This window comes from Cotesia typhae, unplaced genomic scaffold, assembly GCF_013202065.1.
Source record: "Cotesia typhae breed Kobodo isofemale line unplaced genomic scaffold, CoteBio_Ctyphae contig_44, whole genome shotgun sequence".
Taxonomy (NCBI): Eukaryota; Metazoa; Arthropoda; class Insecta; order Hymenoptera; family Braconidae; genus Cotesia; species Cotesia typhae.
Genome location: NW_027423753.1, coordinates 3,930,015 through 3,944,661, shown reverse-complemented (window position 1 = coordinate 3,944,661; position 14,647 = coordinate 3,930,015). Strand labels below are relative to the sequence as shown.

Below are 14,647 nucleotides of genomic sequence, written 5' to 3'. Positions count from 1 at the left end.
AAAATATAATAACAGAGTGACATAATTCGACATTAAAAAAAAATGTAATTACGGGAAATTATCGTCTTGAAATAGCACTTAATAACTCATTTTTCAGACAATGAAGAAGGTTACCATTGTAATGTAAAACCCAGATTGTTATTAGTGTAATGTAATAAGTAATAAATAAATAATTTAAAACAATTATCGAGACTCTGTAAATTTATAAGAATAACACGAGGAATTTTAATATATTTCATATTATATGAACACCGTTGGTACTAATTTCACTGCATCCATAATAATATTTCAGAATGGGTGCATGTCGAGCATAAATATGCAATGTATGCATTGAAAAAATATCAATGACTTCAATTATAATTATTAATTAAAAAAAATAAATTTTCAACAATTAGAAAAATATTTTTTTAATTTCAAAAATAAAAATAAAAATTTCAGATGATTAAATTTGAAAAAATAAAACATACCCTAACAAAACGCGGTTTATATCCTTCGTCATCCAAAATATCACCAGAAACAATTGGGGAATTCATTTCTTCATTATATTTTTCACTTAATCAGTAAAATAATATAAAAAAATAAAACTTTAATCACTTGTTCTTTCACAAAACAAAAATTAATCCAATTATTTTTCCTTAGAACTCTTTAAAACAACAAAACTTATTAAACAGGCGCACTAATATTTTGGTATAAAAAATACCGTTTGCACAAATGAAACAACAAAATTGACGTAAACAATAAATAATAATTATTTAAAAAATTCGAATTGTAGAATGCACGTGTGACCCGAATCGCTACTTTCTAATCGCGCTCACTTAAAAACAAACTAAACAACAATTATTCCAGTGACTTGCAAACTTACTAACAAATAAATAATTTATTTGCCGAAGTTTAAATCAAAACCAACGGACAAGGCAGGTGCAAGGCCGAATGCAATGAATTTAATAAAAACCTGATCTCAAAACAGGTCACTAGGGCCGTAACGCGCGAATTTTATTTCCACTATTTTTAAATTTACACTTCATTCATTAAACTTTTTATTTATTTATTTTATTAATTAAAATAACAATTAATAAATAGCAAAAATCAAAAATCTTTTGGAGCACTGTTTGTTGTGTCAGTTAGTGAACGAGCGTCCGGCGTTTGTGCAGTACAACCAGTACTATATAATACAGGTAAGTCTCAAACTCTGGCAGCCTGGCTCCTATCCGACAAAACGTACTCTCTCGAGTTAGCCTTACTTGATGGTGTATGTAATACACGTGATACCACACATACTGTAATATAGTACTACAGACTACAGCAGATGGGATTTTTTGAGTGTGGGTAGATATTATAGTAGATAGGTGTGTGCGCGCGTGTGTGTGTGTGTGTGTATGTGTGTGGGTACAGGTAAACTCAATACAACTCAACACTCAACAGTGTCCGAATACCTTGAAATATACCTCTGCTCACCTACTATATTATAATATATGATGTATCTTATAATGGTAGTGGTAGTGGTGGAGGTGGAGGTGGAGGTGGTGGCTTTTCGAGCGCGTCGATGAAACAGGTATTAAACATTTAATATTATATTGAGCAGGATTCACCTTAATATATCCATTATCCATTATATTTAAATGCGTTATTAAATAAATTTATTGTTCGGATCTGATGGATTATTTCTAGAGAAGTCTTTACTAATTATTGCGTTTCATTTTTCATTTTTTATTCTTGATAGGATTAAGAGTAAACGGTCAGTTTTTGCTCTATGAGCGAAATCTAGGCACGATTAAGATAGTAATTTAATTATTGGTATTATTACGATAATATAATTCGCGAGTCGTATGTCGGCTTATCGCGGTGACGTCATCTTACGTCAGTAGAACGAGACGTTTTATTAATTATTGTAGGTTGGAGGTATGATAGTGTAAATTTTTATATTGTATATTTTATCATTGATTTTTTATCTTTTTTCAATAAAATTTTTTTTAATTTTGAAGTTTTTAGGTAAATTTTTTTTTTAGTGAAGATATTTTTTTTTTTACTAAATAGAAACAAATTATCTTGAAGATTTTTATATCCGTCGAAAATTTGAAGAAATATGATAGTAATTTTGAAAAATTTAGCTAAATTTCAGTTGCAAGATCATTGTTATTTTTATATTAGTAAATTCATTAAAATATATTTTTAATTTGGAAAAAAATGAATTATTTATTTTTATAAAATTATAAATTTTTTTCTACAAGAAACTTGATGATTTTCTGTGATTAAATTAATGATTTTGGCTGATAAATGAATAATTAAAAAAATCAGTAATTTGAATTTATGAAATTATTAATTTTTATGAAAATGAATTATTTTTTAAATAAATTTGATAATTTTTATAAAATCGAATGATTTTTATGCAATAAAATTTATAATTTTTGTAAAAATAAATTTTTTTTATCAATGAAATTAATATTAAAAATAGAAAATGAGTAATTCACTTTCAGGAAATGATGTATTTTTAAATAAACGAATGATTTCTTAAAAAAAGTGAGTAATTTTCTTTATTAAAACAATTAATAATTTAAAACAATAAATAAATTCATTTTATGAAGTTTACAATTTTCGTTAAAACAAGTCATTATTTTTAACAAAACTCTTATTTTTTGGAAAAAACAAATTATGAAAAAAAAATTAAACTTATCGATCATCAATGACAAACTAATAACTTTAAATGTTTATCAATAATAATATTATTTTATCAATAATTTTCATCGCATCTTTCATCAAAAATAATTTATTAAAAATAACATACTTTTTTATTGTTTTTAGTTTCGATTATAATTCATATTAATCGATCGAAGCATTTTTCATGCGTGAATAATTAAAAAAAAAAATTATTATCCAATTTCATTATAATATTTAAGTGTTTTAAGTTAAATATTCATTAGAAGAATATTTTTTCCTATTTATATATTTAATGTTTTTAAATTAAGGAAATAAATGTTCATGCTAGAAAGATTTTATAATGAGTATAATTATGATTAATATTACTTGTTATTAAATAGTGTATTATAAAACTCTTTAAAATGAAATTAAAGTGATTGTTTGTAAAGTATAACTTATATGGGTCATTATTTTGAAAGCGGCTTATCGCGACTTTTTTAGTTTACACACGACAATTATAAAATTTATAAGTAAACTTACATTGAACCCTTTTCTTTGCTCTATCATAATATGTAGCGTTGAATACAATTAAATAGTCAACATTGAATCATATCATGTGCAGACGTTTTCAACCGAATTATAGCGAACATTGGCAGGACAAGATATTAAAGTCGGATACAATTCAAGGCAGGTTTTATTATCAGATTGATCAGCGCAATCAACCAGTGAGTTTGAGATTGAGCTGGTTGGAATTCTGATTAATTTAATAATAAATATTGCAATTATCATTGAAAGAACCAGACTATATTATTATTATCTTGATATTTAATATTGATTAAATTTCCAATACTACGATTAATTAATACTTGATATAAAATTGAGTAGAATAATTAATAGGTTCTACTAATCATCATGACCTTGAGTCACGATGACTCAAATCGTTGAAATTTGTGTTATTTGCAGGTCTTTAAATTTAAACATAGTCTGACACTCAACTTACAATTTCTTGCTTACTTTCATTCACCTTATTTTTCAGATTGTAAATAGCTGGTTACATTACTCAAACTTTTGATTGTTTTTATTGTTCTATTAGCCATAATCCAAATACTGTTAAATTATCTATCTAGATCTGTTTACATTCTTGTATGTAATTTTTACTTTTTTATTTTCTATTTTTTGCCATTCGGCCACTGCCTCGGCATTTAAATTAAATAAATAAAATAAACAAATAAATAATAGAAAATAAAATACTCACCCTTCATGTTTGTCTGAATTAAAAAATTGGTTTGCGATTTTTTACAATTCAAACTAGAATTTAAATTTGCACGCGCAAGCGCGCGCCTGACTATAGAATTTGCATATATTTTCATGCTTATGATATATTTGACCAATCAGGCTACGAATAGTTTGCTTACATGATATATTTTCATATTTTTCATCATCTAAATTATAAGAGTGGACTAGAATTCAAATTTGCGCGCCAAAATTCAAAAAGCGCGCGCATGAGTTTAGAATTTGCATATATTTTCATGCTTTGATATATTTGACCAATCACGTTACGAATAGCTTGCTTACATGATATATTTTTATATTTTTCATTTTAAATTGTAAGAGTGAATTGTTCTCTATATTTCGGATTTTTCCCTGTTTATCTTTTAACACCTTCAATTATAATAAAATATACTGAAAAAAATTAACTTGATTCAAGAGAAAAATTCTTGAACAGACAAAATCATAACAATTTCAATCCTGTTCATAAACTTTTAACTAGACATCAAAATGTTAGCTATCATCAGTACCCGCGAATAAATTAAGTAATTTTTTTGTGTATAATTTTATTTGAAACCTAGCAAATTAATTATTTATAAACACACCGGAGTCACCGGATGACTACTATCATTAGTATATAATCAGTCTTTTTCAATGTACGATCGATTTCCGGTACTTAGGTAACGTTTTAATATATTATGTAGAAGTCGACTTGCCATCTGTAATTCTAGTGCAATTTAAATAAAAAAATAATACTGCTAATTTCGTAACTGTTATTCACCGTGATAAATAAGTTATTTTAACAAATAACCAATTTTGTTTAAAATATTTTGTTTGCGACAACTTTTTGTTCTTAGCAAAAAAATTAAGTAGCTGTAAAAAAGATATGCAAAAATTTTTAAACTTTATTAATTTTTTCATAAATTCAATAATTTCTTTTTAACAAAAATTATTTATTACGCTTAGAAATTTTCGAAAATTTTTCCCATAATTTTTTTTTTTACTGCATAAAACTTCCATTAGAATAAATATCTCAAAAAAAAAAAATTCTTCTTTTTCACTTCTTCTTCTAACATAAACTTCTAAGTTAAGAAATAAAAAGTGGATTTTCACCTGGGATCTACTTCTGCAAAAAATATATATAATCATGCAATTACATTAAAACTTGTTACTAGTAACATACAACTAATATTCAACGTTAGAAATATAATAGAAGAAAATTGCTACTGAAGCTTATGTATTTGAAAAAAATACTCGTTATTAAAATTAATCTAGCCAACCAATGACACACTTTCACATTGTATGTAAACTCGACAATTTATTTTAAAAAAATATTTTTGATTATTTCGACAATGATAAATAAAAAAAAAATGTTATCAGTTCGTTGCAAGTTATCAAACACTTAAAAAATATTTATGTCTTCAAAGTAATAATGTAGTTATGTAATGAGTAATGACTGAATTCTTCGAAGTGATTTGAGTTAAAAACTCACTAATAAATGTCTCATTAAGATTTACCGGATTTGAAAGTTTGTGTAGATCTGTTCGATAACTCAAATACTTAATACTTACAGTTGAGTCAGTCGGAATGTTGACTCGTAGAATGTATTATGTATTACAACTTACTTACTAGTCACTAGTTCTATAATTAAATTTGTTGTAATTTTGCAGTCGTAGTCAAGATTCCAGGATTTAAAACTAAAAATTCATCTTTTCCTAGCAACTTGCACGACTGCCTAATTTTAAAACACAGTAACTGCAAAATTTTTTTCAGTATTGCAGCATTTATTATAACTTTTAGACCTTAATTTCAAGTAATTTTTCTTTAAAATATTTATATTCAAGTATTTTTTATTCATAAATCAAATTTTTTATAAATTTGGCGCGTAAATGTATTTAAAATTACTCCGAAAATTTATCAAAATAAATAAACGATTTTGGAAAAAAATATAAAACCTTGAAACAGAAAATTCACGTCACTTGCCAATTTTTTGACTTCCCCACTTTATTAGCTGCTAATTTTTTGAATTTTGAATTTTTTTTATTTTTTTCTGTATTCTTGTAATGTTAATAAATAACTAATAAAAAAATGTATAGTAAAAATATTGATTGCCTTTTTTTTACGGCACTTCAAAAAATGACCTGAAATTCATGTTTCTAGACTAGAATAATTTCTTAAAATTTATGATTAAAAAATTATATTTATTAATTTATTGGAGTTGATAAATTGTTGTTTTTTAATAAAAATAAAATGGCAAGTGTCAATAACTGGGTCTTTTACCTTAAACAGATTATAGTTTCAATAATTTACAGCACCGACTGTTGAGTAACTCGCGTATATTTTTATTTAAAATATATAACATTTAATAAAAAAAGCTTTTCATAAAATACATATTATTTATAAAATAAATATTATCTGCAAAATTTTAATTAATTAGATATATCACATTCTACGAAGACATGCTTATTACATTAGTAGCTAACAGTAATTTAGTAACCGTCGTTGCTAGTTTGAAAGATACCTTTTTCATCAGCAGTCGGCTTTTTATTCCAGCGGTATGTAACGCTAGATGGTAAACATCTGCGAAGAACTGTAATTTTTATTTTTTACACTTAAAATAATTTGTTTAATTTTTACTTATTTAAATATATACATTTTTATGAGTATAAATTTAAAAATACCTTAGTTTCTTCCCCTGGAATGAGTTTGTCACTAAACTCAGAGCCAACTTCAGTACAATCAATAAAATTTGTTCGAAGCGGAGTCACCATCAGCATCTTATTTGTTTGTTCTTTAGCAACACACCCGTGTAATTCTTTTATTTGCATTATTATTTGACGAGCTGACACTGCCGAATTCCATCTTGACCAGGAGAACATGTACGCGGTGCTGAGTAATCCCATACAAGCTTGGAGGTGCTTTTCGGCGATCGGGTGCTTCACTGGAAGGCCTTTGATGTAGCTAAAGGCGTCTCTTTCGGGAAATAAGTCACAGCCAGCAGCTCGCATTTTCTACAAATAATTTAAAGTTTAATATTAATTATCTCTTAAAAAATTTTTGATTTATTTACTCCTGGACGTAAATTTTATTGAGGTGCATTACACCTGTGCATAGAAACCAGAAAAAAATTGATATATGATTGCTTAAATTTTTTTTTAAGAAAAAAATCAGATCTAATTAACTGTTGACAAACAAACAAAATAGCAATGAGTAATTTTTAATGTTTAAAGAATAAAATATTCAAGGAATGATTAGATAAATTGAAAAATTGAAGGTAAATTGACACATAAGGATTATCAATTGTAAATATATATGACTGATAGTGAAAATTTTAGTATCTTCTTGGATCTTGTAATAAAAAAAGAATTTATTAACAGTTTACAAATTAAGAAGTTTCCAAAAAAATTTCCAAATTTCCAAATTAACAAAGAAAAAATTTGAATATTATAATTTTCGAAAAAATTGTATAATCCAAGATTTTACTGAGTATAATTCAAGTTATACGGGATATTTTTTGAATCATATCCAGTGTAATCTTACGCGGTATATCTAGAAAAATTACTTGGTCAAATTGAAGACTACACTGAGTATAGTACAAAAATAATTTAGTATAATCTGAATTATATTTGATATTATCTGAAATTTTTTTTCACCTCAAATATCACTGAGTATAATATGAAAGGAAATGCAATGTAATTTTGCTTTTTCCGTGTAGAAATATTTATGTATGGATCTTCAGAAAAATGATAAAACATTTTGTAATAATTGATTTTATAAATTTGCTGTAATCTATAAGCTATGATTAAAATGTTGTTATTGAATTTCCATCAGATGGCGCTTCGATCGGTATTGTAGGACCAATAAGCAAAAGGGCCTCATAGACCAATAGACAGAAAGAAACATCCCCCCACTCAATTTCGCTAGCTACGACAAGAAAGCTTGTAAAAAGGCGACCTTTACTCAAAGCAGCCATTGTTTGAAGTTACTTCTCGAAGTGATCAAAACGATAAATTTTGCGAAATCAAAATCTAACCTTTAAATAAATCTCAATAAATTTTTGTGATCAAATAAATTTTTGTGCTCAATAAATTTTTGTGTTCAAATATATACATCAATACATTGTGTTTTATTTATTGCATCTTCAATTCCAAATTAAAAAAAAAAATTAATAACCTTTCCTTCCAAATTTTTCTAACCTAAAACTATTAAAATATTTAAAGTGCCAAGTAGTAATTTTTATATATATACATATTTTAAATTTGTGATTAAAGTATTTTTTCAGATAGTTAAGATGGCTTCATCAAAGAAAGTGATGTCAAAGAAGGGGATGTGTGTTTGCATGGAAGTAATGATAGAAATACTTTCAGAGGAGAACGCAGAAGTAGTATGGCCATTCTTTGCACGTTTTGACGCGGAATTTGTAAATCCAGAATCCAAGCGACCCATGAACTTGAAGACAGTCTGGAGTAAATTGAAGGCCGAGGAATATTTGGAGGTAGATGAATTCGTAAAGGATATGCGATTCATCATTTCCTCGGCGTATAAGATGGCTACAATTACTCCCGAAACATCCAGTTGGAGAAAACGGACTAAGGAATTTCGGCAAATATTCGACAGTTTACATGCCAAGATGATCCATGATGAAGATGTATTGGATCCTGAACATCCTGAACATCACAAGAAGAGCGACAAATTAAAAAAAAGGAGACGTGTGGATTCCGATAAGGAGAATGAAAATCGGCCAACAAAGAAGTCGAAAAGATTTCATTAAATAAGAATTTTATATTTATTTAATTAATAAGGATTTAGTTATAAATAGGATAATTTTATTTATATTTAGTTGTATTAGTATATGTATTTTTAATTATAATATTTTTTTTTAGAATACTTTATTAATTAATTTCTTTTTTTTTTTTTCAGCTTAATAGAACACGGTGTTCTACATATTTTTAAACACGCCAGCAGAAATTTCTGACTGCCAGTCCTAAGCCTGGAAAAAGTGTGAAGGAAAATATGCAAGAACATGGTGTATTCAATTACCATTAATTACAAGGAGGGAAGCATCGACTTCAATAAAAATTACAAGAGGCAGAAAAAATTGATGAGCACTTTTGGAATGAACTTTTTGAAGAATTTTTAGACTTCTACACGGAAAAAAAAAATTTATTTGAATCAAGTAAATAATTTTGAAGAATTTCTTCTTGATTTAAGTAAAAAAATTCTTAAACTAAAAAATTTTTCTTGGTTTGAATAAATTTTACTTAATTCAAGAATTTTTCTCTTGAATCAAATTAATTTTTTTTTTTTTTCAGAGTATATAAAACTTTAAAAGCTGTGCAAGTATGGATAAATTAATTAATTGAACATAGTGGAGAGTAGAACTTTAATTAGACAAGGGCCATCGAAAATTTTACCAGAGCAAGAAACAAATTATATCCGAGCATAAAAATAAATAATTCAATTTGAAATACTAATCTGACAGCGACGTATAATGAAAACTCGATAGCTCCAATAAATAAAAAAAAAAATTTAACTTACTCGAATTAGTAAATTTAGATTCATGTAACTTCCAATGAGGTATTGAAGAGCTGTAGTTGTTCCACCAATTAAAGAATTTAAAGATACCGAGTTTTCCTTTAAAAAAAGTAAATTTTTTTATTATTTGAATAATAAATTGAATTATAAATTAGCAAACTTACTCTTACAACAAATTCAACTTGAACAATAGCAGCAGAAATACTAAGTGTTACACCACCAGTCTTCCCAGCTTCTGGTTTCAACTCCCAACTTTGAAATGGCAAATTTATAAACTTGAATGCCGCAAGACCATGAATACCCAATCGGCCGGTTCTAAATGTGATTATTTGTTTTTCTTCATTGTACTTTATATCATGAACGTCTTGGGTTGACCAAATTTTTTTATCAGAGATCCAGTGAGCGACTAAAGGTGGTTCAAACCACAGAACTGACTCAGGAAGCCTGTTAAGTGTATATATTTTTTTTAGCTTTAGTATTTTTGAGAAAAAAAGTATATTGTTTATAAATGTAAAGAGGTTTTGTAAATATTTTTATTTTGGTGGTCTTACTTGAAAGTGACGAGCACTAAAGCTTCCATCGCAGCTTCGAGGGCTTTCATCTCGGCTTCAATCACTTCTGGAGTTCTTTCTGCGTCTGGCGCAGGCGGCGGTGCTTTGTATGGCCGCAAAAAAGGTACATATCTCAGTTCCTTTGGAAGCTGAACTGTAAATTTATTTCAATTTAACAACATTTTTAAAATCGTTTCATGTAATTTATTTTAGATGCTGATCAATTTTATTAATTTTTAAAGATTTTTTCTTAAATATAATCACGAAATTGATTTTTTTTTTTTTTTTCAAATATATAATCGGAAAAAATATTAGTTCACAATGTAACGTTACCACCAAAATTAAAAATTAATAAGTAATTATACTGACTTGTTGTTAAAAATATGTCTCCTCTCATATCTTTAGGCTGAGGTGGTTGATAAATCAAATCAATGTGATGAACTCCACCGAGTATTCTGTACTTTCGTAAATTTATTTCCGTTTTTTCGCACCGAGTAAATAATAATTTTCTTAATTCCTTCCTATTTTCCTCTGGAAAAATAAATCATTCATATTAAGGTAGTTGTGATGGTACAATATTGTCAAAAAATTAGAGATTTATACGTTCCGCAAAAGTATATGAGCTTGTAGCTAAGTAATCCATAATTTTTACGCAAGATTATACAATTGTTTCTATCTGACTTTATAGATTTATATTTTTTTATAAATTGTTGAACTTTAATCCGTTATTTATAAATAATTAGACAGCCAAAATTTTTTATTATTTTTTTTTCAACTCACAACAAATACATTAAAAGACTGTCAGTTTTTTTTAAAGTTTCTGACAGTTAGTTTTTTTTTATAACTAAGAAACTAGTACAGAACTGCAAAGAGCGTATGCAATCAATATTAAATATCCAATTTTTAATTGAATCAATTTTGGGCCATAGGTGGTCAATCCACTTCAAATTTTACAGCTAATTGTATCATCATGTCCTTAATTATACAAAAATTTAGAATTTTCTGACGGTATGCCTTAACCACGACAACTACCTTAACGAAATCATGATTATTAAATTTAACAACGCGTTATTTTTCTTACTCTAACCTTCTTTTTGCAAAATAATTTCTTCCGGGGTAGGCAAGTAAGGCAGAGGTTCAGGTTCAGGTTCAGGTTCTGTTTTTTTAGCTTTTCCAGCTTGCGGCGATGCTTTTTTAGCTTGTTTTCCTTTTTTCTCCGTTTTTGCGGCCGTGAATTGTGACGGATTCGAAAGACGTTCGACCATTAATTTTTTTTCCTCGAGCCTTAATCTTCGACCCTCAACCTGTTCCTCACGAGTTTTAACTTTTGTATCATACGCGTTTTGACAGAAGGTCAACAGATCTGTTGAAAAATTTTGTGGAGTAAGCATTAACAATAATTTTAGGAGTTTATTGGCTTTAATTGATTATTCATCATCAATTTGATTATTGTGATTGATACCTTCATTCATACGGTATTCTTGTGGTACATCAGGCATAAAAAATGATGAACCTTGATCTGAATAATGGTCATATTGAATCCAAAGGCCTCGTATTGACATCGCGTAACAGTCAAGGTCAAGTGGCATTTTAACACTCAAATCTAGCTCTTTGAATATTATTTCTATTGGTTTCCTGCTAAATATTAGCGGTAATTTATAAAATTAATTTGCAAAATGGTAAACATTGAAGCTGGAATTGTTATTTATCATACTTTGACATTTTAGACATTCACGTAGCGTTAATTATTATTTGCAATGGTATTTATTATTATTTATTATTGGTTTTTTTCGTGTAAAATTCATAATTTAAAAAATCATTTACCTATCACGTTCCGAAAATTGTTTAATACTGATCGGCAATCTTATCAAAGCCCAAATGCAGCAAATCATCTCGTTGGCTTCCTTGACAAACCTTGCATTTCTCAAATTCTCTCTGACCATGTCTCTTTCAATTTGACGGAGAAGCCGATAAGTAGCCAAGTCGATCCAGTACTTAAGCTTATCGCGAAAAATCTTTCGCACTTTCTTGCAATCCTCAATGTACTCAGGGGATTCCATCAGACTGAAATCAATGATGTTGTCTAGTTTCAGCAATAGCTAATAACAATAAAAATAAAAATGATTAAAGAACTCATAAAAATAACTAAGTTTTTATCGTTCTTTCAATTACTTTATCTTACATAAATCACAACTTGGCATTTATCAGAGATATTTATCATTGAAGCTTCTTCATCCTGCAAATCCCAGAGAAATAAAAACGTATTCAACTCCGACAAAATCCCAGGGTTTGGTAGACCATCACAAATCATATATTGGATCCACTAAAAATAAATATAGTTTTGATCATTTATTTCATTTTTGACCGTTTTGATTTTTAAGGTGGTTTTTTCTCTCAATGTCGAAGATAACTGTCATTTTTTTTTAATTTTCAATGCCATAATTGTGTATACTAAATAGAAAAAATTATATTCGATGATTAGTATAGATAATAAGTATAATTACATCAATAAGAATTTTTAATTAAAATATTTCAACTTACTGAAGAAAGTAAAAAAAAAAAAAATTAAATTTAAATTAACAGAGAAAGAGCTAAATTGCAGAAAAAATTTTTTTGCAAAAAAATTTTCTATTTAAAAATTATTTTTTTGGAAAAAAAAAAATAAACATTACTTTCATATTTTACAGCCTTAACTCTTCAATGAAAATAAACTTTCCAAACTTTTTTTAAAATAAATTATTTTCATAAGATTCTTGAAAGAATCAACGAAAAATTGTTCATAAAAAAATAACATTCCATAAATTAATCCTTAAACAAAATTAATAATCATATTATTACGTCGTCTAAAGTCTAAACAAAGATCAATCACCTCGTCTTCTTGTTTATTAAGCAGAGCATCATCCATAAACAACTTTTCATTTGTAGTTATCACATGCCAGGTTTTTTCCAACTGAACTTTTCGTTTCTTCGCTTCATCTTCATCAATCAGGGCTTCTGTCTCTGATTTGAATGTCTCGACCCGTATCTCTTCAAGCATATCCTTAATCAACACATTTCTATGGACACAATAAACCATTAGTGTTAATTATAATTACAATATCAATGTTTCTTAAAAATTAATTTCTTTTTGATCTTCAAATTATACCGTTCTTCAATTCGTTTTACTTTTTCTTTAGCCGATTCAGCGTAACTTTTGAAAAACGTTATTTCTGCCAGCGGATCTGTGTACATTTTTCCTTTTTATTTATTAAATTCAAACCAATCAAGTCTTTTACTTATTTAGATGTTTAGTTTATAAGAAACAGCAATAAATTTAATATTGCAGCATGAAAGGATGCTTAAACAACGACTGAAGGCATTGAGACTCCAGTAGTCTATTTTCGAGGTGGTGAACTCTAGCCGAGGGTGGGAAAAACTGATAGGGTGAATGAGAGACGTGCACGAAATGGTGATTGTTTTGATCTAGATTCTAGTTCAAACTTCGAGAAAAGATAATTACAAACTTTTATAAAAATATCAATTATTATTCAAAACTAATTTCAAGTTATTTTTGATTCATTTTCTTGTTTACGTCTAAAATTTATACAATTATACGATAATTGAATAAGTAAATAAGTATATCGCTTACTTTTGCTTTTCTGTTTCTGCAGTTGCAGCAGCGCGTGATTTTTCTTGCTCTTTCATTGATTTTTTTTTCTTTTTTTTTCCCTTTTTCTTTTTACTTTTTCTTTTCGCTGGCTTTGAAATATTTAGATATTTCAATTTAAATTTATATTTAAATACGGTATCATATTGTATTTCAATTAAGTTACCTCATCGTTCATCCAATCCCTTTCCTAGAACAAAAATTTAATGATTACGATTATTAATTGTAATTAATAAATTTATAAACCAAAAATTTCAAAATTTCAAAATAAGAATACAATTTTTGAAAATTTTGTGCTACGAGGAGCCTTAGCCGATTTTTTGTTAAAATCTTCGTTGTATTCGTCGTATGAAATCGATGAATTTGAATTATTAATGTCTCTCCTCTCCTCTTTTTCTTCTTCATTCTGCTTTTTTTTGTTATCTTCGTTATTTTTATGAATATTAAAATTCTCCATTGTATAATTATCTCTCTTTGTATAACTGGGTTCAGAAAAAAATTCAAATTCCCGTGATGTCAGTTCCAAACAACTTTTAATTAGTAAATCCGGGAATTATGTGCTGAGGATTTATTCCAAGCGTGAATTTAATCGAATTTCAGCTTTAAAGTGTCAAGGCAAAATAATAAACTAAATTCACGTGAGTCGTGTGAGGATAGTCGGTGTGCATTTAATTCATTTTCATTCTCGGTAAAGACACTTCTAAATAATACGTAATCTTATGAATCATTGATTTGTTTTTATCAATGGTAATTTATTTACAACTAACATGGATAGGTCTTCAATTAGGAAATCAGAAAAGTTTTACATTTTTTTAATTTATACTACAAACGCAAATCATTAATATTTTGAATAATTTTTATTTGACTTTTCTAGGTTAGCTCTAAAAACAAAATACACTATTGTTTGCAGTCACTTGTATTTATAATGCGAGTTTCAATACTTTGATTTAATAATAAATAATTTATTATTTCAATTTTAAGGATTTTTTTCGATCCTTAAAAAAAATAATTT

At 27.3% G+C, this 14,647-nt stretch overlaps 3 protein-coding genes across 4 annotated transcripts in view; 1 reads left to right on the top strand and 2 right to left on the bottom strand.

Annotated features, from left to right (window-relative positions):
- Positions 1 to 1,138, bottom strand: part of Rhp (GTP-Rho-binding protein rhophilin) — a 48,184-nt gene extending 47,046 nt beyond the window's left edge. Inside the window, exon 1 of the mRNA XM_074245365.1 lies at positions 468 to 1,138. Coding sequence (XP_074101466.1) covers positions 468 to 533 — 66 coding nt within the window. The 5' untranslated portion in view covers positions 534 to 1,138. The remainder of the gene's footprint in view (positions 1 to 467) is intronic.
- Positions 1,139 to 1,416: 278 nt separating this feature from the next.
- LOC141528814 (bromodomain testis-specific protein-like) lies at positions 1,417 to 8,674 on the top strand. Its single transcript, XM_074245049.1, has 2 exons — positions 1,417 to 1,552; positions 7,735 to 8,674. Exon 2 carries the CDS (start codon positions 8,195 to 8,197, stop codon positions 8,672 to 8,674), a length of 480 nt encoding a protein of 159 aa, XP_074101150.1. The 5' UTR covers positions 1,417 to 1,552; positions 7,735 to 8,194.
- Positions 6,203 to 14,321, bottom strand: LOC141529025 (dynein axonemal intermediate chain 7 homolog). 2 transcript variants are annotated; one of them, XM_074245363.1, is made up of 14 exons: positions 13,913 to 14,321; positions 13,802 to 13,825; positions 13,618 to 13,727; positions 12,859 to 13,045; positions 12,172 to 12,312; positions 11,814 to 12,088; positions 11,452 to 11,624; positions 11,077 to 11,352; positions 10,359 to 10,520; positions 9,990 to 10,143; positions 9,603 to 9,882; positions 9,442 to 9,537; positions 6,585 to 6,914; positions 6,203 to 6,493 (listed from the first exon to the last, which is right to left on the bottom strand). In XM_074245363.1, exons 1-14 carry the CDS (start codon positions 14,090 to 14,092, stop codon positions 6,353 to 6,355), a joined length of 2,529 nt encoding a protein of 842 aa, XP_074101464.1. In that variant the 5' UTR covers positions 14,093 to 14,321; the 3' UTR covers positions 6,203 to 6,352. The 2 variants fall into 2 exon arrangements, with proteins under 2 accessions (XP_074101464.1, XP_074101463.1); XM_074245362.1 differs by having other exon boundaries at positions 6,204 to 6,493; positions 11,452 to 11,627.
- Between the last annotated feature and the right edge of the window lie 326 nt (positions 14,322 to 14,647).